This window comes from Sinohyriopsis cumingii, chromosome 3 (genome assembly GCF_028554795.1).
Source record: "Sinohyriopsis cumingii isolate HCF-2022 chromosome 3, ASM2855479v2, whole genome shotgun sequence".
In the NCBI taxonomy this organism is placed as follows: domain Eukaryota; kingdom Metazoa; phylum Mollusca; class Bivalvia; order Unionida; family Unionidae; genus Sinohyriopsis; species Sinohyriopsis cumingii.
This window is the reverse complement of record NC_142963.1, coordinates 89,728,929-89,754,611: the sequence shown is the minus strand read 5'-3', so window position 1 is coordinate 89,754,611 and position 25,683 is coordinate 89,728,929. Positions and strand designations below refer to the sequence as shown.

The following is a 25,683-nucleotide window of genomic DNA, read 5'->3' as shown; positions in this document are numbered from 1 at the left end:
ACAAGGACATTATGCCCTCAGGACTTACAGCAGGGGTAACTTGATTTTGTCCTAGGCATCCATCTCTCCACACAGTCAGTCCATCCCAAGAATCTTATTAGTAAGATTGCACAAAAACCACTAAATGGTGGTAATTTGGCTAAAATATTTGTATGTATATTTAAATGACCTCCTTAGATTTTCAGGCTATTGCAGTAATTTGCCTTTTTTTGGCAATTTTGTTTCACTTTTTAGACTTGAACTTTATTTACTAAAAGCTTGTTGGCATGACGTTTTGGAGAAGAAAAAATTCTTGTTTGGTATAAAAAAGCAAAACCAACCTGTACACAAATACAATTTGGTCAGCTTACTTGTATGCATATGTAAACGATCTGAGTAACCATTCATGCCATGATAGCAATATTTCTAATTTTTCAAACTGTTGACATTGTCAGGACTTAAGCTTCCACAGTAGTATTTTATATATAAAAATCTAATCATAAAGAACGTGAAATAAATTTGCTTAGTGTTTATGATGAAAAATAGTTTCAGTTTATTCTTTCATATAAAGCAGTTTAAATTTCAAAGTAATGATAGATACCTTTTTGGAGTGGGTGGGTGAACTAGCAGTAACTATTAGGGGTGAAAATGTACATTATAAATACACATATCAAATCGATGGTCTTTTGATTTTTTTGAATGTCTGCCATTGTTAGGGTTGTGCCATTTTATATGCCTTGGCATCTTGGTTGTATTTCCAGTATACAGACTTAGACTTATCATCTGTTCATATACCATTCTCATCCTTGACAAGATTTTTTTTTTAAATGCCTCCAAAACAGACTACTGTTAGTTGTCACTGGTTTGAACTCAGTCTTTCAGGCCATTTCAGTTGGCTCCTTTTTGACTTGCTGCAGGGTCCTCTTTGTCGCCATGCCCCTTGTTTTGCACCGCATGAATGCAATAAAAACATTATTTCATGTCTTCCCTTAAATTTGAAAGGCATTATTGTCTTATCTTCAAAACAGAAGAAATTGTACAATTTCCTCTTACAAAGAAAATCTATAACTAGTCTGAGTATAGGATTGGAGATGACTTACAATCAATTCCATTATATTGTGCTTAATGCATATACAAAACAACAGCCACAATCACAGGCACTCGTTTCTGTCGGTGAGAAAGGAGATTATCGATAACACCCACTTCCGTTCTGGAAATTAATAAGTCACACCTGTGTTTCAAAGGCAGTAGTATTTTATACTTGAAGGTAGACACTTGTTTACATTTTAAAAATTTATTTTTCTGTTCCATTTTTTTATACATATAATTTGTATTAGTGTGGACCACAATACTGTCAGTAGGCTGTTGTTTTATAGATACCTCGTACTCTTGCAGATTAATATATCATTTGCTTTGCATGTCTTTGTCTAACATTATGTGAATATAAATTTGAGACCTAAGAATCAGACTTGACTCTGTATAATGTTTGCTAAAAGAAACTTGTTAACTACTGTCATTTTTGTATGATCATAATCTCCTCTCTAGCTGTCATTCTGTATTGTTCATGCATCTAGAAGTTGTATGTATTGTTGCATCAAATTCAGAAACTTCATTCTAACGTTGAGAAATTGATATACATCTATCCCAGAATGTTTAAAAGATAATTAATTTACTAAATGTCCAGCAGATTGCAAGCAAACTCTAGTTAATGTGACATGGTAAGTAATGGCAGTAAATAAGATTAACAGAGTTATCTCCCCATATCACTCACTGAGCCCCATTAATAAAATGAGCGCTATCTTAAACTTAAAAGTGAGTCTATTTGGTAGCTTCATAGAGTTTTGAATAGGCATCATCTTTAACTGAACTCATGAAAGCTAGATCTTAAATACATACACAAACATTGCATGTGTTTAAAAGTTTTTTTCAATATTTTTGTTCTTTTTCATTATGTAATATTGATACAGCATCCTGTTGTTTTACATGTCTACTCGACATAGTTTTAATATTAGAATATTCTATCTCTTCATTTGTTTAATATGATAGTAATTTATCCAAAGTTGCTGTCTATAATTGCTTTTTCTTGTAGACCAGTGTATTTACCCCAGTATTGGGCAGCTGTACCAGTGTAACAGTGAACAGTAAGATGACAGTGCTGGAGGTAATCAGTACACTGCTAGACAAGTTCAAGGTAAGTTCTTACACTGAAGGTTAATACAGAAGGTCATGGGTGACAAATTCAAGTTTTGCAAGGGAGTATTATTGGTGAAAGTTACAGTCGGTGCAGGATTTGTAATTGAGTTTTTGTAAGATAAAGTTGCAATAGACCTTTAGTAAAAAATAAAGTAGGTGCTTAATTTGAAAAATAGTATTTTTAGCATATTAGCATTTGACTACCTTATTGATCATATTTGTATGATAATATCCAATTGCAAGTATAAATTTTAATATTTCCTTGAGTTTGGTCTCAAAATTATTTAAAGTTCTCATCTTTTTGTTAAGGAACATCAGTGGCTCACTGGTTAGTGTTCCAGACTCCTGACTAGGATGGTGCCAGTTTGAATCCGCAAATTGGATTAGCTAGGGACAGTTACCATGATGTGTCCCTGGGCAAGTCACTCTACTCCAATGACCTCAGCATAACTTGAACCTTCTTGTTTTGTTGTGCTGTAAAACACCAGACACCAAACCAAAAAAGCATCATTTTGGTGTGTCTGTATCTTTTTTAAAAAATTAGGAAATTTTTTCATTAATTTTATGCAGCACCAGCACTTTTTAGGAAAAAGGTATCCAAATTATTTTTCATTCACTTCATGAAACTGACTGTTGAAATATTATTATTAATTGCATAATTATATTTCCTATTTGTAGCACTCATGGGGAAAATATGCATTTATTTTTCAGTAAAGTTCAACTTTTTCTTTCAATTTTTAGGTGGAAAATGAACCTAATGAATACAACCTCTATATCATTACTGAAAGAGAAGGTAAGAACATACAAAAATTTCAGGTTCAGATTACCAAAGAAAAAACATGATGACCAAGCTTGAATTTATCATAGTCCATTGCACTTTAATATGAAAATGTTGCCTTGAAGTATTTTTGTTGATCCTGTCTTAGCAAAAACTTGACACAGCAGTCACACTATATGTGTGTTCGGCTGTACAACTGTCTATACTCCAGTTCAGGTCATAGCAATCACTCTATATGCATGTTCATCTGTGCAGCTTTCCATACCCAACATTCAGGACACAGCAATCACTCTGTATGCATATTCATCTGTACAGCTTTCCATACCCCACATTCAGGTCACAGCAGTCACTCTGTATGCATGTTTGACTGCTCTGGTAGCCTAGTGGTTAGAGCGTCTGCCTTGGATGCAGGAGGTTGTGGGTTCAATTACTGGCTGAGTCATACCAAAGACTTCTAAAAATGGTACTAACAGCTGCTTCGCTTGGCGCTCAGCATTAAGAGGTTAGTGTTAGGAATGGTCAGTCTGGTGTCAGGATAATGTTACTGGGTGGGACATCATGCTGCATGTCTGCGGTTTGATGCCCCAGTGCTTGACATCACTATAAACTGCCACACTGCAGACATCATAGTGATATGACTGAAAACTTGTTAAAGCTACGTTAAAAATCCAAATCACACACACACATGTAATCACTCTATATCCATGTTCATCTGTGTTCATCTGTACAATTGTCCATACAACACATTCAGGTCACAGCAATCATTCTGTATGCATACTTATCTGTACAGCTTTCCATACCTACAGTTAGATCAGTGTTAACATATTTATTTTCCTTGACATGCAGGTCATGGCCAGCTTCTTGCTTGAAATAATTAATAATCATGGTCTGTTATGAAATGTTTCTAATGTTATGTTTTGAAAAACACAGCATTATTTATGTTGTTGGCACAGGATTTATCATACACAGAATTGTGTTTTATCTGGGCTTTTGATGGTGTGTTTAAAAAGCTTTATTTTCATGGGTATCAAATTTTTGGGGGGGGTTGGGGTAAATATTCTTTTTGTGGGTACCTAAATCTAATGAATCTATCATTCACAAAAACAATATGCAGTGATGTCTCTGTAATAGATTGTAACAGCATTCATTTATATGCATTTGCAAGCAGACAGGTTTTATCCTTACTGCAGTAATTAAGTTGATTAAATTACTCATTGCTAACATCTTTTGAAATCTTCAAGAAAATGCAAACTTCTTTATCCATACATATCTGAGCAGGGGCCCTGAGTGGCAGAGTGGACTAAAGTGCTCTCCATTATGGATCACTGCCATCTCACCTCTGTCTGTGTGGGTTTGAGTCTAGGATTCAGCTAATGTGGGTATGTGAGAAAGCTTGCCAATAGCTTCTCATGGGTTGGTGGTTCTTCCCAGGGTTTTCCCGGGTTCTTCCTCCACCATTAATACTGGCCACCATGCATAGCCTATCATGTGCTGAAAAATGGCGTTAAACCCCACAACAACAACAACAACAACATATCTGAGCTAACACATACCACTATTGTAATTGGAAGTAATTAGGTTATTGGGTGTTCTTAAACAACACTAGTAAAGCATAAAGTTCTGAAAGACAATGACTGTAAACCTGATAAAACTGTCAAAACTTCTCCATTTGAACTCCTTTTTCCTGGATGACCTGACCTTATTTAGAATTGGATCTATAAAATTTGGTTGAATTACAGTGTTATTAATACACACACATTGTGGTGACTGGTGCTGAAGGAGCTGTTACAAATTATGAATTCATGAGTGGTGTTCAGATTTCATGTGTGTTGATGTTCAGATTTCATGAGTGTTGGTGTTCAGATTTCATGTGTGTTGGCATTCAGATTTCATGTGTGATGGTATTCAGATTTCATATATTGATGTTCATATTTCATGAGTTGGTGTTCAGATTTCATGTTTATTGGTATTCAGGATTTGTTTGTTGGTGTTCAGATTTCATGAGTGGTATTCAACATAGGCAGTTGGTCAGTTAAATGAATTGGAGATGTACAGTCAGATCATGTCTTTGTTGACCTGAAAATATTTGCCCTTAAGCCAATTCTTGAAAAGTGACGATCTGCACACATGACAAAGTAGCACTTGCTAGAGACCTGATTGAAATGCACTTGGAGAAAGTGGGACTAATCTGCTGGTTGTTTATTTAGCAGTTACTTGATATGCAGAAAAATGTAGTATTTATAAATGGGAATTTTGTGTGCTTTGGGAAATAAAGAAGGACACAGACAATAAGTAGATCTGCATTTATTACTTTACATCAGGTCAAGGGGCTCTGAGTGGCAGAGTGGTCTAAAGCACTCTCCGTTACAGATCACTGACATCTCACCTCTGTCTGCATGGGTTTGAGTCACAGGTTTGGCCAATGTGGGTATGTCAGAAAGCTTGCCAGTAGCTTCTTGTGGGTCCGTGGTCCTTTCCTCCACCATTGACACTGGCCGCCATGTATAGCCAATCTTATGCTGAAAAATGGCGTTAAACCCTACAACAACAACAACAACAACAACATCAGGTAGAGTCATTACAATCTAACATGAGTTTTCATGTTCATGGAATGTTGCATTTAATTCAGTTGTAATCAATCCTCTTCAGTGTTCCTTGTCATTCGTGTAGTCATCCTAAATGTATATTTCAGATTCTTAGCATTATAGATAGCCATTACATTGAAACGAAGAAAGAAGCAGGTGATGCCTTTCTATTTGCATGTGACTGGTGTCAGCTTGGTTTATATTTTTCATTGTGACTTTAAATTTGTGGTCTAGCTCACCCACAAAAACCACAAATATAGGAACCCCATGAATTTAAAGTGTTTAACAATATGTCAGGTACTTAAATGTCACAGAAAATCTCTTCTCGTTTGATAACACTACTTGATAACACTACTTATAATATGAAGAATGGCTAATTTAGACACTTTTATCTGTACATTAACCCATTACCTCATGCAAGTGTCTTTGGACGCCTCTACTCCATTCACATGGAAGCGCCTTTTGATGCCTCTACTCTTTTCGCATAAAAGCGCCTTTTGACGCCTGCTGTAAACATTGGCCATTTAACTGGTTTTCGTAGCGCCACCTTTGGGGAAAAACCCCTATTGGATACTACATTCATTTCTGCGAATGACAATTACATCAGATCACATGGTCACTGTTTATGCTCTGGTCGATATCTGCTATTTAAAGTAACTGGGTCGTAATCTCCACTCTCCAAAATGGCGGTCACAGATTTCATTCAGTACTTACAAAGTTTTCACGATTAGAATTACACCAATGAAAGATTAAATAACTTAGATAAAGGCTCTGATATTGATGTAGGCAGCAATTAGTTTTTTCATAAATTATCAAATTCAGATGACTTAGTAATGTAGATGCAGACGAAAAACTTGTACATTTTGAGTATGAGAAATGGCAGCTATGGTTGGTCACGTGGCCTCAATGACTTGACGGTGAACGAGTTCTCTCAAGATTTTAAAGCACATAAAAAATTCTTCCATGACAAATAATTACACAGCTATAACAATCGGACTTTACTCTTAAATTTTTCCACACGTAATAGATGTGTACCAGAAATGTAAAATGGTTCAAATTGCTGTTAAACGTAACATACACTACATTGCTTAACAGTTAACAGGCAGGCCTATGTGTATGGAGTTGAATAGGTAACAGGTGTTCTATTTATAGTGCGCTACACTTTGTAACTATGCTCTATGAGGTAAAGTTAATAAGTTTATTTATATGATACCGACACATTAAAGTATACATACAGGCAAACCTTTCCTAATGGTCACCTGAGGGCCTCAGGGTAGATTCATTCTTAGCTAATTGTGTTACACTCTTTAAATAAAGTCATTATTATTATTATTATTATTATTACTATTGGGGCCACGAGCGGCCAAGTGGTCACTCTCTGTTACGGATCACTGCCATCTCACCTGTCTGCATGGGTTCAAGCCTAGGATTTGGCCAATGTGGGTATGTAAGAAAGCTTGCCAGTAGCTTCTCGTGGGTCGGTGGTTCTTCCTGGGGTTTTCCCGGGTTCTTCCTCCACCATTAATACTGGCCGCCTTGCATAGCCTATCGTGTGCTGAAAAATTGTGTTAAACCCCACAACAACAACAACATTATTATTATTATTATTATTATTATTATTACCTGTGTTAACAGTCACATGGTCACTGACCATTCTCTTTTCCCACCTGTCAAATTTCTGATAAAAATGCCCTGTATTTAATGGTCACCTCCCTTCTACAGTCATCAACCATTAGTGGTCACTGGAGTACATCAACAGTGGCTGCTCAAAGTATGCAAATTAAACACTTCTTTTGTTTGATCAGGGAGGAACTGATTAGATAAAAGTGTCAATCTTGAAAATCTGATTATTGCTATTCATCCTGAATTGGTCCTAAATTTGTTGCCCCTTGGACAACCCACTGGACATCCATGTAAAAATTTCCAGTGGAAAATGTAAACAAATCATATCTCAAATGCATTGTATTCAGAAATATAGATCTTAATAGAAATTAGTGATCCATGCCAGGGGATCATTAGCTCTTCTTAACACGGACCAGAATAATTTATGGGATGACCTTTGTCCCTTGGCCATTAACACAGTTTGGTAATTGCTGCTTTTAAGCAACTGGAAGGACTGCCATAAAACTTTCCATACTCATTCATCCCAATGTCACATTGATCTTGTATGAAAATAGTACCCTGCATATATTTAAGATCACTGCCATGTCAACCATCTTGAAAATCTTATTGCAACTACTCTGAACAGATGGTCATATTGACTAGCAGTATTTCCTAATATAATTTGTATGTTCTCTGGTTTGTTCTAAATGAAAATGGTGCCCCTGGGACCCCCAGTATGGTCACAAAGGTGTTATTGCAATGCATCCTTAATTAATGGTTCTATAAAAATCGGTTTTCACTAAAAGACTTCTAATGATGTTTAGTTGGTCCTAAATAAAAATGTCACCCTATGACATCTAATATTGCTGCATTTTGAAAATCTTTTATCACTAGTCTTCCCGAATGGATGGTCATACTGATGTGGCATTTTCACTAAAAGATTTCCTATCATGTCGAGTTGGTCCAAATGAAAATGGTGTTCTTCCCACTGCCAGTATGGCCACCACAGTAGCCATCTTCAAAATTTTGTTTACACTACTTCTTTGGAGTGGGTGTCATATTTACTTGGGCTTTCCCACAAAGACTTCTTATGATCTCTAGTCAGTTCTAAATGAAAATAGTGCTGATCTGACATCCAATATGGCCACCATTCCGTTCATTTTGAAAATGTTATCACTATACCTCCTGAATGGATTATGGTATTGACATGATGTTTAGACAATAAAGACTTCTTTTGATGGGTAGTTGGTCCTAAACAAAAATGATGCCAGACTTAAAAATCTTGATATTGTTACTCATCCTGAATTGGTCATATCAACATGGAATTAAGATAATATCAAGTTGGTCTTAAATGAAACTGGTGCCTTCGCCATCAGAGCTCAAAGAATTGGATAGCCCGGATGTGTGGGGCCAGTCTAGATTAGGCCCTCGAATTCTTAAGTGAGTTGCTCACCAGTTATGTCAGAAATAATTGTTATATATCAATAATAATTTCATAGTAATAATAATAATAATAATAACAATAACTTCATATGGAGAAGATTCGTGACAGAACTAATCTGTCTTGAGGCCTTCATTTATGTATAAGATAAGCAGTATATAGAGTACAATGTGTTGAATTTAGCATGACACTAATGTTTTGACAAAAATTATCTGTGAAAAAGATTTATAAGCAGAAAAAGCAAGAGGTATTTATATTTTCTAGAACTGTTTCATTGTCATAAAATTTGAGACATTGCATTATGAAACGAAGAAATGATAGGAGCCTACCTTTGATCACTGAGAATGCCATTTTATTCCAGAGAACCAGTATAATGAAAGTGCTTTATAAACAATTCCTTCTCTGGCCTTGATGTAATGTAATTTTTACTAGGTATATGGAATGAATGAAGGAATGGCATGTATTCACTTGTTAAGATTAAAATTGGAACCACTTATCATTTTCCCGAATCCTTTTTTTCAGAAGACAAGTAGGGTCCTCCCTGCTTCCAGCTGATTCCTGGCAGCATCATGGTGAAGTGTGTTACATTATGATGTGTTGCCCAACTATCTGTCTGTTACCAGCTTAATTTCTGCCATTGTCCTCCATTCACAATTACCATACTTTGTGGGTGGCTTGTACTTGGGAATAGGAAGAATTCGTTTGATTTGGGGGTCAAAAGGTGAAAGGTCAAAGTCACTCTGACTGAATATAGAGAAATAGTTTCCACACAGTTACTCACATTTGTCACCATATACAGTTACAAAACTTTGGATGTCTGGTTCATGGAGTAAGGAATATGCCTACTGATTTTAGAATCAAAATTAGAACGGTCAAAGTCATCATTACTGGAAAGAGAAAAATGGTTTCTACACAATAACTCCAGTTCTCCACCATCTACAGTTACCAGACTTTGTGGATTATTGCAATTGGGTTAAGAAAAAAAACCTTTGGTATTCAGGGTCAGACATCAAGGTCACTGACTGAAAGGAGCAAAATGGTTTCTACACATTAACTTGAGTTCTTCCTCTGTGTGTGTGTGTGTGTGTGTGTGTGTGTGTGATATGGATTTTTAATGTATCTTTAAAATAATTTCAGTCATATCGCTATGATGTCTGTATTGTGGCAATTTATATTGATGTCTACACTGGGGCATCATGCCGCATACATGTAACATGCATACCTTCTGATGATGACCATAACATGTACTAGTTTTACAACAAAATACTTAAAACTACAGCTGTTTCAATCACATAATTCTGTCATATTTTCCATCCTGTTAAAAACTGCAATAATTCTTACAAGAGTACCAATGAATGTCACCTTGTATGCCTATCCTGTATATAATAGTCCTCTATGCAGACACTAGCAAGGTATCGTAGATGCGGATTTGAACCCTGGCCAAGTCATACCAAAGACTTATAAAAATGGTACTTACAGTTGCCTTGCTAGGTGCTCAGCATTAAGAGGTTAGTGTTAGGACTGGTCAGTCTGATGGCAGAATAGTATGACTGGATGGGACATCATTCTACATGTCTTCAGCATGATGCCCCAGTGCCAGACATCACTATAATCTGCCACACTGCAGACATTATAGTGATATACTGAAAAATTCTTAAAACTACATTAAAAATCTAAATCACACACACTAAATTAGTAACTGTTTTTCTTTATTTTCAGATCTACAGTTTGCATTAGTGTCCTATTGTCAATCTCTTTCTTTTTTTTAAAGGTGAACGAACATTAAACATGAAAGACATTCCATTGTTAGAGAGGCTGTCTTTGGGGCCATCAGATTCAGCCAAGATATTTATACGTGACAGGAAGGATGCCCCTCCTATATTTCCCCCATCTGCCATTCCAGATCACACTCCAGATGAGACCCCTCTCCCAGAGGAGGTATGTAATTAAACATGACATAAAGATCTCTTTCCAATAATGGTAACAGTGGTGGCTTCCTCAGCATCACTTTTTCTGTCTTACCACTGAAACAAGACATAAAAATCACTTTCCAATAATGGTAACAGTGGTGGCTTCCTCAGCATCACTTTTACTGTCTTACCACTAAAGCATAGGCTAGACATAAGGATCACTTTTCCAATTATTGTCAGCATTGTCATCATCGTTGGCTTCATAGTTGAGTGTTTTCATTTAATTCTTTGAAACTCTTATATCTACATACATAAAACTCGATGTATTTATCAAACAGTATACTACTCACCGTGGAAAAAATAGGTAACTGACCTGTATTCATCTTGCAGTATGCTTCTTGCCATTGGATAAAATAGGTCACTGACCTGCATTCATGTTAGAATATACTATTCACCACTGGCAAAAGTAAGCTACTGTATTCTATTACAGTGTGCACCTCACCACTGGAAAAAAATAGGTCACTGACCTGTATTCATCTTACAGTATACTATTCATCACTGACAAAAGTAGGCACTGACCTTCCTTTTATGTTCCAGTGATAACTTTTTAGTTCTTGTGCTTATCACAGTTTTTCTCTGACACTTTTGTAAATACAGTTATAGAAACCTGATAGATATATTCATCTTAGAGGATTCTACTCACCAGGGGCAAACACAGGCTACAGGGACGTATTGCACTAGCAACTTTTCATGTCTTTTGGGTTTATGACACAGTGGAACACATGAGATACGGTATTCTATGCGTTTAAGATTTTGTTACCATATATGTTTGCTTATAAGTTTTGTCCAACTGCAAACAGTATTGATCCTGATCTACCGTATTTCGTGTTATTTTTAGTACCCTTTAATTTTTCGTACACCATCTAGCCATAAAAATAATAATTCTATCATATTTTTTCGTACACAAAATTTAATATTTTTTCGGGCATCCTATTTTTTCGTACATAAAACGATCTACTGTGAAGATATACTTTTGCCAAAGTGATCAAAAAAAGTACGGCCGTTTAAATTTTACAGCTAGGAATAAGAGATAAAATCATTGTTTTAGTTGAATTTTTTTATCTGTTATTTTTATTTCATTTTGTTAAAATTGAAGATTGGTTCCCAGTTCAAATGGATTAAAAAATATACCAAAGTTTGATTTAAGTACATCAAATGACCAGGGTATTATTTTGCTAAGCAAGTTATGAGTAGTGACTAACTTTGGGCATGTTCTTAACTGCGGCATTGAATAGTGAAATGGGAGATTCACGCAATATAACAATCGTCATTTATAATCATGCATGTAGGTCATTGATAATTTCTTTCCTTTATTATTGTATTTCACTACATAGTTTTAAGTTTTTGTTTGCATCACGTTTCAAACAGCATCAGAAAAAATGCTCATGTATCACTTATATATGCAAAACGACCAATTTATTCTTTGCCGAGTATATATGGTATAATCCCATATGAGAAATATAAATATTTGTTTCCTCAGTGAAACACAAACCCGAATTATCTGTTATCTTCACATAAATGTGTATCTGAGCATCTAATAATGAAAAAGAAATAAAACCTAAAAACATATTCACCAATTATAAGTGTGTAGAAAGCCCTTTGCTCAGCTTACTCGGAAAGCGCAACCATTTTGTTAACTTAGAATCTATTCACATTCATTTTATTGCCCTTCTTTGTCTTTTGTATCAGCGAGAAAATATAATGATTGATGTATTTGTTCCTTTGTTGTCATTACAATATATACTGCTATTCATTAACAGCTAAACAACATCGTTAATGAGTGCTATTGATTATGTCAGTCAGTGTAACAAAGAAATGCACACATTTGAAAATGAGTTCAGAAGCCATTTGAGTTTATTTATCCAGTAAAAATAATATCTCACTACAGGAAGATGCAAAGACCACAGACCATTGGGCAATTAATCTTATTGTCTCAATATAGTAATGCAGTAAAAGCTATAAAAAAAACCAGCTAGTTTTAGTCATAAATGCAAAAGTCATTGACTCCGTGAGTACGATTTATATATACCGTAGTTAATATCTTCAGAGATCTTGGTCTGTTCGTGCATGGGCATGTCTTCATTATTAAGTTTCTTCAAACCCCTGCCAAAGGGAGAGACTTTTATCCCACCACCACCTATTTACACCACCTAGTGCCATCATACCAAAAGATGCTACTGAAAAGGTGCCCATTGTTGCTGAAAAATTTCCTGAACCTGCAGTAGACAAGCTGGACTACAGCAAAGATATGAGGGATATAAGCCAGTTTCCTCAGTACTGCAAAGTCACCAGTAAGAGGACTACAGCCAAGATATGAGGGATATAAGCCAGTTGCCTGGTACTGCAAAGTCACCAGTAAGAGGAAAGTATAAGAAATGGGACATTAACGATAAAATAAGAATTGTTGAGGTGGCAAAACTATGTGAAATTAGACCCATAGCTGCAAAGTATCACCTTACACCATGTACTTTATCAAGCCGGATGAAAATGGATTTTTCTAAAAATATTCAAAGGACAAAGAAAGGATCTATCCCAGGTGCCGGCCGACCCTTGACATATTTGCATGAGAAGGATCAGGAAATTTTGTCTTGGTTACTCTGTATGCGGAACCATCACATACCTGTAACAATTGAGGTGTTACAAAATTATGCTACTGAAGTTATTCAGGAGAAAAATCTAAAGTTTCAGGGCTCAAGAGGATGGGTTGATGGATTTTTCAAGCAAAATGGACTTGCACTGAGATGTAGAACTTCAATATCTCAAAAACTACCTCGAGACCTAGAGGAAAAAATAGACTGCTTTACCAGATATGTAAGAAGGCTGCAGGAGGATGAGGAATTTTGATGAACATTTAATTGGAAATATGTATGAAACACTAGTATATTTTGACTTGGTTCCAGGGAAGATAATTGAGAAAGTCAGAACGAGAGAGGTGCATATTAGAGGTACCAGTAATGACAAGCGCCACTTGTGTTTTGACATGCCTGGCATCTGGTGACTTGTTGCCACCCATGATAATCTTTCGGAGAAAAAGAAACTTAAAAAATCTAAAAATCCCAAAGGGAATTTCTGTGAAAGTTCAACAAAAAGCATGGATGGATGAACACCTAATGTTGGATTATATTGATGAAGTTTGGAAAATACACACGACGTGCGCACCTTCTTTCCTAGAGTTGGATTCATTCTGTGGCCATTTGACTGATGGAGTAAAAAACTCCATGAGAAAATCCAGAACAACAATGGCAGCAATCCCTTGTGGATGTACAAGTAAACTACAGTCACTGGATGTATATCTAAATAAGCCTTTGAAGGGATTGCTGCGGAAGAAATGGTCAACATACATGAAGGATCAGGCTTCCAAAAACATTGCAACCACAGACGCTGGTGTAGAGGCAACCAAAAAAATTCCAACCCCTTCAAAGCAGCAGATGATTGACTGGATTTTTGAAGCCAGTGAAGAAATAAAAAGGACATGATAATCAGTAGCTTCAAAGTTACTGGCCTTTCAAACGTAATAAATGGTAGAGAGGACCACTACATAGGGAGTGACAATGCAGCTCCATTGGAGAAGAATGAATGTTTGAGGGTCTTGAGCTGGAAGACTTGTAAAACTCTTGAAAATTATGAATGTTTCATTGCATCTTGTTTTTGCATTTGTTTTGTGCATTCGTCCAACGTTGGATCACAAATTATATCCTTGAAAATAACATGCTGTGTTTATAAATACAAAAATATTTTTTATACATGTTGCTTTGTTGTTCTCTCTCTCTCTTAAATTTGCTTGCCATTTTTTTTTCAACTGGCTTCAGAACAAGTATCAGGAGATTAATACTGTTCTTGAGCTAATGGGCTTGTCGTGCACATTTTCAATACCCCATGGGTAGCCTCATTTCCCTATGTAGAGCCTCCTTAATTTGATCTGTAGAGGTGAATCTGGTCTTCAATCCAGTATTTACTGGAAAAGACCAAGCTAAAGGTAAAGCATATTTAATTAGCATTTATATTACCTCTGCATAGCCATGTGGCACAGTGACACTGGATCTCATAATTACAATCAAAATAATTTATTGATTCAGGTTTTAATTGCCAATGGAATATAATAGTGCCCTTGTAGTGTTTACATAAGGAATAACACAACTGATAGGTAACTGAACAATAAAGATTATTCTCTCTCTCTCTCTCTCTCTCTCTCTCATAACAACCCCCAGATTCTTGATTTGAGAGCAGAATGAGACAGAATTTGTACATTAGTTTTGTACGTTAGGTTGTCGAGTGTCGTGTGTTCTGCAGGCCTTGTCCAGGTATGATCCCTTTATTTTTCGTACACAGTCATTACCACAAAATGATAATTATTTATTTTACATATAATTATTTTTTCGTGTACAAAATTTTTTAAAATATGGTACCATTCCATAATGCACCAGCTGATCAGGGTCTAAGTTGATTATACTGATTACTCCTGACAAATGGTAAAGACCCAGATCTGTCAGCACATTATGCAATGGCAAAGCTGGGTCTATGCAGTTTGCAGTTGGACTCTACTTATAAGGATGTATATATGGTATTTGCTTATACCCATAATGGATTTTGTTGAAGTTTGGAATGTCTTATTATGAAGTAAGACAATTGTGAAGTAAGACAATTCATTCTGTGACTTAAATTATGGTCATGGCCAGGTTATTGCCCATCTTTGTTAGCCAAGGTTCCAGTGTGATAACCCTATCTACACCTTGGCAGATCGAACAGATATATTTGTGCTTTGTCCTAGTGACATCTATTGGATTTCATGAGTTGCCTCCCTTAGTATGTAATGCCAGCTAACCAGCAGCGTACATTGGCCTAAAATGTTGGGGGCAATTGATCTAAAAAGGACACTTTGGAAGTTTAACATTGAAAGTATGACTGTGTACCAGAGGAAAGTCATTACAGGTGTATTTGAGTGAAATTGCTTATTTTTCAGTCCATATGGCTTTGCTGCTGCATCCAAAGAAATTCTTAGACCTGAAGCACAGAAATACATGCTCAATATGCCAAGGTGTATACAGGGTTATCGTATGTGAACATTGGCTGGCAAAGATGGTCATTGCCTTGTTATACATCATTTTGACATCTGGTCTGTTTGACTTCATAATATTTTTATTTGCTTGCTTCTATATCAGTCTAGCATTATAATATATATTTACTTTGTGAATTGATAAATGCTGTAAAATTGCAGTTGCATGAGCTTAATTACATTTAACTACAGAATGGTTACTACATCTGGAATTTTTGTTGACCATAACCTGCATCAAAGAATATTTATCAGGTAGCCATGACCTTCATTCTGTGATCATAAAATGTCTTGTTGCCTGTTCTTTTTTTTTTTGTACATAGGTTGAACAGCTAGTGTTGTTACCAGAACCTGTTTTACGAGGCTTGTTAGTGAAATTTGCTGATGATGAACTACGGGATGCACACAAGATACGAAAAAAGTATGTTTTATCTTATATTTATATGCCCCAGCTGCAAATGCAACAAGGGGCATCATGATTTTTGTCTTGTCTGTCTATCCATTCATCCTGGCTAGTGTGTTAGGAAAATCATGATAAAACCATTTGACCTAGACCTGTGAACATTAGTAGGTACAGTGTGACCCTGCTATAACATGATGGTTGTGGTCCATAGAACCTGACCATGTTATGTACCAAATCGTGTTATAACCAATCAAGTCAGTTAGCTGAAAAAAATTATGCATGTACCAAAAATGACTGGGGTTGGGTGGGGTAATAAAAGTGGATGCAAAAATGCATGCTTTTGACTAAATGAAAACAGAACTAGTCTGAAATACACTTACATGTTGACAGCTTACATTTGTGTAGTACTTTATAGATTACTGCATTTGTTTGGGAAAATATGAACAGGTTTGTTTTTATGGAATACTGCATGACCTTGGGAGTGTAATATATCCATCCAACAAAACGAGTTCATATTTTCCCATACAAATGCAGTAACCTTTTTATTATATGCTCATTTTCTTATTCTACCTATGGCTTAATTATATAAACAAAATACACTACAAGAAACAACATAAATGAATGTATGCCGTATTCCAAACTCAATACACAAGCGCAGATTCATCATTGCACAACAACAACATTATTAATTCATGCATAACTCCGCCCGGATAAATTTGATCTTGTCTCGTGCTAGACATAAGTTTCGAAAGAAAATGGCATTTTTGTCTACTTAAAATTGACATTTGTAGTCATATTGTGTATGACTGTGCATTGCAACAAGTTTTCCATTTGATCTGGAATGAATAGATTTTGGTATTTATGTCGATTCTATGAAATTTTGTGATTATGGACTGGATTCATCTGTGCAAATTGTACATGAAATACACCGGACTGAAGCAGCGCAAAAGAGGCTTGTTTACATCTGCAAGTGTGTTTGCTCTGTCATTGACTATTTGAAATCATAATGTGGGAAAAATATAAGTGTTCCAATTGCAATTATCAAAGAGAGACGCTCTATGTTGGTATGTGAGAAAGCTTACCAGTAGCTTCTCATGGGTTGGTGGTTCTTTCTGGGGTTTTCCCGGGTTCTTCCTCCATCATTAATACTGACCGCCATGTATAGCCTGTCTTGTGCTGAAAAATGCCATTAAACCCTACAACAACAACAACAAGAAGACGCTGTTGAATTTAATGTGTTTTTTTTCAGTTTGAGATCAGTAAGGAGGATGTAATTGCACTTGGAATATACTTATATAGCCAAAATTACAGTACAATTTTGAAATGTGTAATCAAGCTTGAGAACTCATGACATGGCTCATGTAATTCGGATTTGCAGAACTAAGAAAGTACATTTTGAGGAAATTCAGAATGTAAAACTGTAAGTATATTTTTTGCCATTCTTATTACCAGCTAAAGGAGACAGTTTTTTGCCTTTATAACTGGCATGTTAATTGTAGGTACCAAGCAGTTTTATTAAATCTGGCATCTATCGCCAAAATCCAAAACATTGTATCAAAAAAGTTAACACAGAATGTAGCAAAATAGTTGGTATGTGGCAGTCCATGAAACATCTGATTTAGTTCATTCAGAAACAAATTTAATCAACCAAAACGTAAAGCGTCTGCTACACGAGAGTACATGATTTGTTTACAAAGTAGTTCCCAATACAGTGTTGGGCACACGTGTCCTGCGCATTTGTGCAATATGAAGGTGTGCAGTATCGTAAAATATTGAACGATTCTGACAGTGTAAAGTTAACGGAGAAAAAAATATATAAATAGTATTTATCACATGTTATAAAATTCATGTATCAGTCACATCCCATCAGAAAACACAAATAAGACATGCTTTAAAAAATTGATCGTCCTCGTTTGAACTATATCCATTTGTCAATAAAACATGTCTCTAAACAATTCGCTATGATTTTCATTGTCCCAATTAGTACACGGATATAGTTGTTTTCATGTTACATGTACATGTACTTTAATTGTCCTAGATTTTGGTCAGCTGTAGATAGCTTTCAACTTGCCAATGCAAACCCAGGAATGAATCTATTCATAGGGAAACGAAAACACGTGAACAAATTAAAATGGTTATCAAACATCTTTGTGAGATGCCCATCTTCAGTTAGCTTGATGGCCAGATATCTATGGTTTCAAAAGACTGGAATTTTAATTTGCATTTTATGCTGCCTTGAGTAGCAATCATAAGCATAAACTTTTTCCTGCAAAAAAGGAAACTTTCTTGGCACAATAGACATGTTCCAGTCACTTTGGAAAATGCAACAATCCATCAGATTCCATTGCTTTTATTTAAGTTTGGCACTGACCTTATTTGATAAAAAGTTGCTTTGTTTTTATTGAAAATTGTTGTTGGCTTGCCTTGATGAAGGATGTTTGTGTTATTGAAGCCACCTCTGTAACTTTGGGGGACTAAATAAATGCCCTTCTGGTATTATGGTTGCAACATCAAATAATTGTAGAACATTGAGACTGAAATTTGTTTTCAGTTGCTTAGTATTTATACAGAAAAATTGTTGCTTCAAAGGTAATCAATTTTCTTTAAAGTTTCAGGAAAACTATTTTTTTCTGTGTACATTTAAAAAAAAAAGAATTATCCATCATATGGTCAGTTGTAGCCATTCCAGTCCCTGCCTTTGGAGGTTGATAGGCCAAGTGTCTGCATAAGCAGATTATGGCATAAAAATTTGCAGTTAAGATGGTTTGTCAATATGAACAGAGGATTTGCTTATGAAACAATAGATAGATTCCAGTGCATTTTGTATCCAAGTTTGTGGCTTCCTTTGAATTTCTTGACTCCAAACCCAAGATTGTATATGCTATGAATTTCTTGACTCCAAACCCAAGATTGTATATGCAAGTTTAAACAGGCAACAAAGTTGGCACACAAAAAATTGCTTGATGGTATATTTTGTAACCAATAATGCAACATTGGCAAAGCCCAGCATGGTTCCTGAATAAACATTTTAACTGTTATATTTTGTACTTTAACAAGAAAGAAATTTTTTGTGTAGGAGGAAAGTACACATATATGAAATTTCAGGAGCCATGCCAAGATGATCTTATATTAGAACTCATATGCAATCTCTTCCTCAAAGTGATAAACTTTTTACACATTATTTTTCATACCTTCAAGAAGAAACAAATTTTTTAGTGTACAAGAAAAATACATGTATATGAAATTTGCTGCACCAGAGTAATGTTATATCTCAGTTTGTATTATAACAAAGTGTGTTACAGTGGAGTCACACTGTTTCTGTCCATATGTAGGTTTTCACAATCTATATGTAATAATAACATTTGTGTAAGTTTTCTTTTTTTGTACTTGAAACTTTTCAGTCAAACTTTCTGAACATAGTTATTTTGACACCACTCCTGTGGCCTAGTGGTTAGAGCATCTGCCTCGGATGCGGGAAGTCATGGGTTCGATCCCTGGCCAAGTCATATCAAAGACTTACAAAAATGGTACTAACAGCTGCCTCGCTTGGCGCTCAGCATTAAGAAGTTAGTGTTAGGACTGGTCGGCCTGGTGTCAGGATAATGTGACTGGGTGGGACATCATGCTACATGTCTGCAGCATGATGTCCCAGTGCTAGACATCACTATAAACTGCCACACTGCAGACATCATAGCAATATGACTGAAATATTGTTAAAGCTACATTAAAAAATCTAAATCACACAGAGTTATGTTGAAATGTATTTACCTTGTAGGCAATTGAATTTGGTAAGTATATTTATATTCGTATATAGATGACCTGAAGAATTTGAAATGCTTCAAAAGTTGTTGTGAAAAGTCTAATGGTTTTGAGGAACTAAGGATTGAATATTGGCATGATTGCAATATACAGAGTGAAGAACATGAATTACAGTGAATGTGCTTACTGTACATTGTCATGATTACAAAATACATAGTGAATACCATTAAGTACAGTGAATTTGCTATTGGATAATGTCATGTTTGCAATATACAGAGTGATGAGCATTAAGTACAGTGAATGTGATGTTGTACATTGTCTTGATTACAGTATACAGAGTGATGAGCATTAAGTACAGTGAATTTGCTGTCGAATACTGTCATGATTACTGGAGGATGAGCATTAAGTACAGTGAATTTGCCATTGGATACTGTCATGATTGCTATATACAGATTGATGAGCATTAAGTACAGTGAATTTGCCATTGGATACTGTTATGATTGCTATATACAGAGGGATGAGCATTTAAGTACAGTGAATTTGACATTGGACACTGTCGTGATTGATATATACAGAAGGATGTGCATTAAATACAGTGAATTTGATATTGGATACTGTCATGTTTGCTCTATAGAGAGGGATGACCATGAAGTAAAGTGAATTTGCTATTGGATACTGTCATGATTGCTATATATGGAGGTATGTGCATTAAGTACACTGAATTTGCTATTGGATAATGTCATGATTGCTATATATGGAGGGATGACCATTTAAATACAGTGAATTTGCCTTTGGAAACTGTCATGTTTGCTATATATGGAATGTTGAGCATGAAGTACAGTGAATTTGCTATTGGATACTGTCATGATTGCTATATATGGAGTGTTGAGCATGAAGTATAGTGAATTTGCTGTTGAATACTGTCATGATTGCTATATATGGAGGATGAGCATGAAGTACAGTGAATTTGCTATTGGATACTGTCATGTTTGCTATATATGGAGTGATGACCATTAAGTACACTGAATTTGCTATTGGATACTGTCATGTTTGCAGTATACAGAGTGATGAACATGAAGTACAGTGAATTTGATTTTGTAAAGTCGTGTTTGCAATATACAGAGTAATGAGCATTAGGAACAGTGAATTTTTGTATACTGTCATGATTGCTACATACAGAGTGATGAACATAAAGTACAGTGAATTTGATTTTGTAAAGTCATGTTTGCAATATACTGAGTAATGAGCATTAGGAACAGTGAATTTGCTTTTGTGTACTGTCATGATTACTATATACAGAGTGATGAACATGAAGTATAGTGAATTTGATTTTGTATACTGTCATGTTTGCAATTTACAGAGTGATGAACATGAAGTACAGTGAATCTGCGATTGGATAATGGCATGATTGCTATGTATGGAGGGATGAGCATTAAATACAGTGAATTTGCTATATTTTATACCAGTTTTTATGGATTTCGTGGTACCATAGCAATTTGAAGTTTCAACAACTGAACATTTGTGGAATTAATAGAACATGTTCTTAATTCTGCCAGGTTGAGTACTGACTTGTACATAATTGTTACCAAAACCACAAAAATGTACACCCATTAAAATAATTTGATCTACAGTTTATTATTGAGAGATAAGATAAAAGTAGATAATTCTTTTTTATGAGCCTGTCGTATTGGAACAAGGGTGATATATCACTATCCATACTGCCCATCATCCGTCTTTACAGTAACTCAGTTGGTAGAATATTGGACTCCTGATCCAATGGTCATGGGTTTGATACCCATCCAGGGAGGCAGGTTCATTGTGTCCTTAAGAAAGGCACACACATTACATCATAGTCTTCTCCTATGTTGGCAGTTGCAATACATGTTCCAAAATCACACAGTGCAGTGTACTATAAATAGAACATATATTTCCTATATGACTTGATATGTATAGGTCTGCCTGTTAAATTTATAGCTGTTAACATGTTAAGTTCAAGATTAATTTTAATCATTTTACCTTTTTGGAATACATCTGTTACCTACAGAATGGTTGAAGAGGAAAATCTTATTTTTATAGTTGTATAATTTATTTTCACAGAAGAATTTTATCCTTTGCAGGATGTAGCCACTAAAGTGCTCCATATGAAGTTTTAAAAAAATATGAAACCATAATGTTAGTCCATATGTATTGTTAATTCGTAAATAACCAGCATGTCAGTCCATATGTAGTGTTCATTTGTATATCAACTAACATGTCAGTCCATATGTTAGTGTTAATTTATATATAAACCATCATGTCAGTCCATATGTAGTGTTCATTTATATATCAACCATCATGTCAGTCCATATGTTAGTGTTAATTTATATATAAACCATCATGTCAGTCCATATGTAGTGTTCATTTATATATCAACCATCATGTCAGTCCATATGTTAGTGTTAATTTATATATAAACCATCATGTCAGTCCTTATGTAGTGTTCATTTATATATCAACCAACATGTCAGTCCATAGGTTAGTGTTAATTTATATATAAACCATCATGTCAGTTCATATGTAGTGTTCATTTATATATCAACCATCATGTCAGTCCATATGTTAGTGTTAATTTATATATAAACCATCATGTCAGTCCATATGCAGTGTTCATTTATATATAAACCATCATGTCAGTCCATATGTAGTGTTCATTTATGTATAAACCATCATGTCAGTCCATATGTAGTGTTCATTTATGTATCAATCATCATGTCAGTCCATATGTAGTGTTTATTTATATATCATCCATCATGTCAGTCCATATGCAGTGTTCATTTATATATAAACCATCATGTCAGTCCATATGTAGTGTTCATTTATATATCAACCATCATGTCAGTCCATATGTAGTGTTCATTTATATATCAACCATCATGTCAGTCCATATGTAGTGTTCATTTATATATCATCCATCATGTCAGTCCATATGTAGTGTTCATTTATATATCAACCATCATGTCAGTCCATATGTAGTGTTAATTTATATATCATCCATCATGTCAGTCCATATGTAGTGTTCATTTATATATCATCCATCATGTCAGTCCATATGTAGTGTTCATTTATATATCATCCATCATGTCAGTCCATATGTAGTGTTCATTTATATATCATCAAACATGTCAGGCCATATGTAGTGTTAATTTATGTATCATCCAGCATGTCAGTCCATATGTAGTGTTAATTTATATATAAACCATCATGTCAGTCCATATGTAGTTTTCATTTATATATCAACCATCATGTCAGTCCATATGTAGTTTTCATTTATGTATCATCCATCATGTCAGTCCATATGTAGTTTTCATTTATATATCAACCATCATGTCAGTCCATATGCTGTGTTCATTTATATATCATCCATCATGTCAGTCCATATGCAGTGTTAATTTATATATAAACCATCATGTTAATCCATATGCAATCATTTATACATCAAACATCTTGTCAATCCATAGTGTGCTCATTGAAGAAATGGAATCAAAATTGGTATGAGGTTTTATATTAAGATTAAATTCGACATCTATCGATTAAAATTTGAATGAATTATGGCCTATGTCTGACTTAGACTTTGCTCTTGGAGCATGAATTTCACTTCTGCTCTGGACTTTCTAAGGACTTACCATATGTACTTTCTAATAAGACCATTCCAAGTGTAACTTGCATAGACATGAATTTGCCATTACATAATTCTTGGGCAGAAATGGGTTTATGTAGTTAGAAGTAAGCAGTAGATGCTGATGTACTGGGGCATTATGTGGTGGTAGATCAGGGTCTTTGTTGATTGCAGTTGGACCTGACATTTTGAATATGTGTGTGTGTATATATATATATATATATATATATATATATATATATATATATATATATATATATATATGATAATAGATTGAGACCAGTATCAAGAAAACTTAGTTCAAGTTTTATTTGCATCTTTTGTTGGTAAAATACAAAGTTGACTGGGTTGTTGTTCTTTGACTGGGTTATGGTTCTTGACTAAGTTAATGGTTCCATTTTTACTGCGAAGTTGACCTGTGCATCTTTAGTCCAGGATTCTTTAATTATACCTTATCAGCTTAGACATTCATGTCATCTTTCTACTTGTATTTAAGATGAAATGACTCTTTTTCACTTTTCAGTGAAAACAGAATTAAATCATTTGTTGTTAATTGCACTTTCTTCCTTTTCAGATATGAAAGAATAAGGAATAAACTTAAACATTATATGATGGAAAGGAAAAAGAACCAGTCTGCATGAAGATGAGAGCTGTGACATAATGGTTAAAATGACATCAATGGCATCATTTACACTCTACAGTTCTAACTTGTGATATGTTGTGTTTTTTGTTCAACAACTGATTGATAATGTGGACAGTGGCTGATGGGTGTCCGTAAATGAATGGATTTAACAGTCCTTTAGGTTTGTGATCATGTAATGAAATGACAGTGTTGTTCTCTTTGAATTCCACAACAGTTAGGATGTCAGTGATCGCTACCAGTTACTACACAAAATTAATTTCTAGTTCTTTAGGAAGACTTGCAGTGAGTGCTAAGTTTTTCCTAAGGGAATGTGTTGTTGATTTGGTGTGGCCAGATATGGAAGTACAATTTGAAATTAATTTCAGATGGCAGAAAAATTAAATTCAGCTGCTAGATAAAAATAAATTGCTTGATTAATATGATCAAAGATATTTTCAAAGTATTTCTTTGCAAAATCTTCGAAAATTCACTTTCCAACAATAGGTACTAGGCAGGATCACCTAAGATATTTTGCACTTTCTTTGCTTTAGCTATATAAAGGTATATTTACATTATCAGAAAATTAACAGTGCCATATTTTTAAGGTTTCCTTATCAAAGTGGATAAAGGGTGTCTCTTGCATTCTTTCTGCACAAATTTGTATATTTTAATATATATACATGAATATACATGAAATTGTAGTAATAAAACTTAAAGAAGTTTATTATTGCCAGCATTATTCAGTGTATATATATATATGTGTGTGTGTGTGTGTGTATATATATATATATATAGAGAGAGAGAGAGAGAGAGAGAGAGTAAACAGCCTTAGTAGGCACATTATTTTGGACACCTATTTCCAAGAGACACTTTTGGGAGTCACAAATGAAAATCCTTTGTTTTCCTTTATATGTCAGATGTTGATCTAACATGGACAGCATTGTTTTTTTTGTCAGCATAGTTTACCCACAATGATCATCATGACCTAATGTCCTCAGATTTACCTCCTTGCATCTCTCTCTGGCACTTTTGAGTTTATGCAGTTTTGTGAAGCCTGACATATATTAACAGTCGACTACTCACTGGAAGATAGCCATTTTCTGCTAGGTCTCATTGCATTATAAATTTCTTGGCATTGATTTCATAACTTATTTGATTTTATTATGTCAGTCAAATCAGAAAGTACACAGTTATGGTGATGTCAGTTTTGTGAAGCCTGACATATTAACAGTCGACTACTCACTGGAAGATAGCCATTTTCTGCTAGGTCTCATTGCATTATAAATTTCTTGGCATTGATTTCATAACTTATTTGATTTTATTATGTCAGTCAAATCAGAAAGTGCACAGTTATGGTGATGTCAGTTTTGTGAAGCCTGACATATTAACAGTCGACTACTCACTGGAAGATAGCCATTTTCTGCTAGGTCTCATTGCATTATAAATTTCTTGGCATTGATTTCATAACTTATTTGATTTTATTATGTCAGTCAAATCAGAAAGTACACAGTTATGGTGATGTCAGTTTTGTGAAACCTGACATATTAACAGTCGACTACTCACTGGAAGATAGCCATTTTCTGCTAGGTCTCATTGCATTATAAATTTCTTGGCATTGATTTCATAACTTATTTGATTTTATTATG

General features: G+C 34.9%; 1 protein-coding gene across 1 annotated transcript in view; it reads left to right on the top strand.

Annotated features, from left to right (window-relative positions):
- The window catches only part of LOC149803268 (ras association domain-containing protein 4-like), a 155,866-nt gene extending 131,017 nt beyond the window's left edge, over positions 1 to 24,849 (top strand). The window contains exons 7-11 of the mRNA XM_089952926.1: positions 2,069 to 2,170; positions 2,914 to 2,965; positions 10,350 to 10,516; positions 15,922 to 16,019; positions 23,990 to 24,849. Of these exons, the coding sequence (XP_089809052.1) occupies positions 2,069 to 2,170; positions 2,914 to 2,965; positions 10,350 to 10,516; positions 15,922 to 16,019; positions 23,990 to 24,056 (486 nt within the window). The 3' untranslated portion in view covers positions 24,057 to 24,849. The remainder of the gene's footprint in view (positions 1 to 2,068; positions 2,171 to 2,913; positions 2,966 to 10,349; positions 10,517 to 15,921; positions 16,020 to 23,989) is intronic.
- The last annotated feature ends 834 nt before the right edge of the window (positions 24,850 to 25,683 follow it).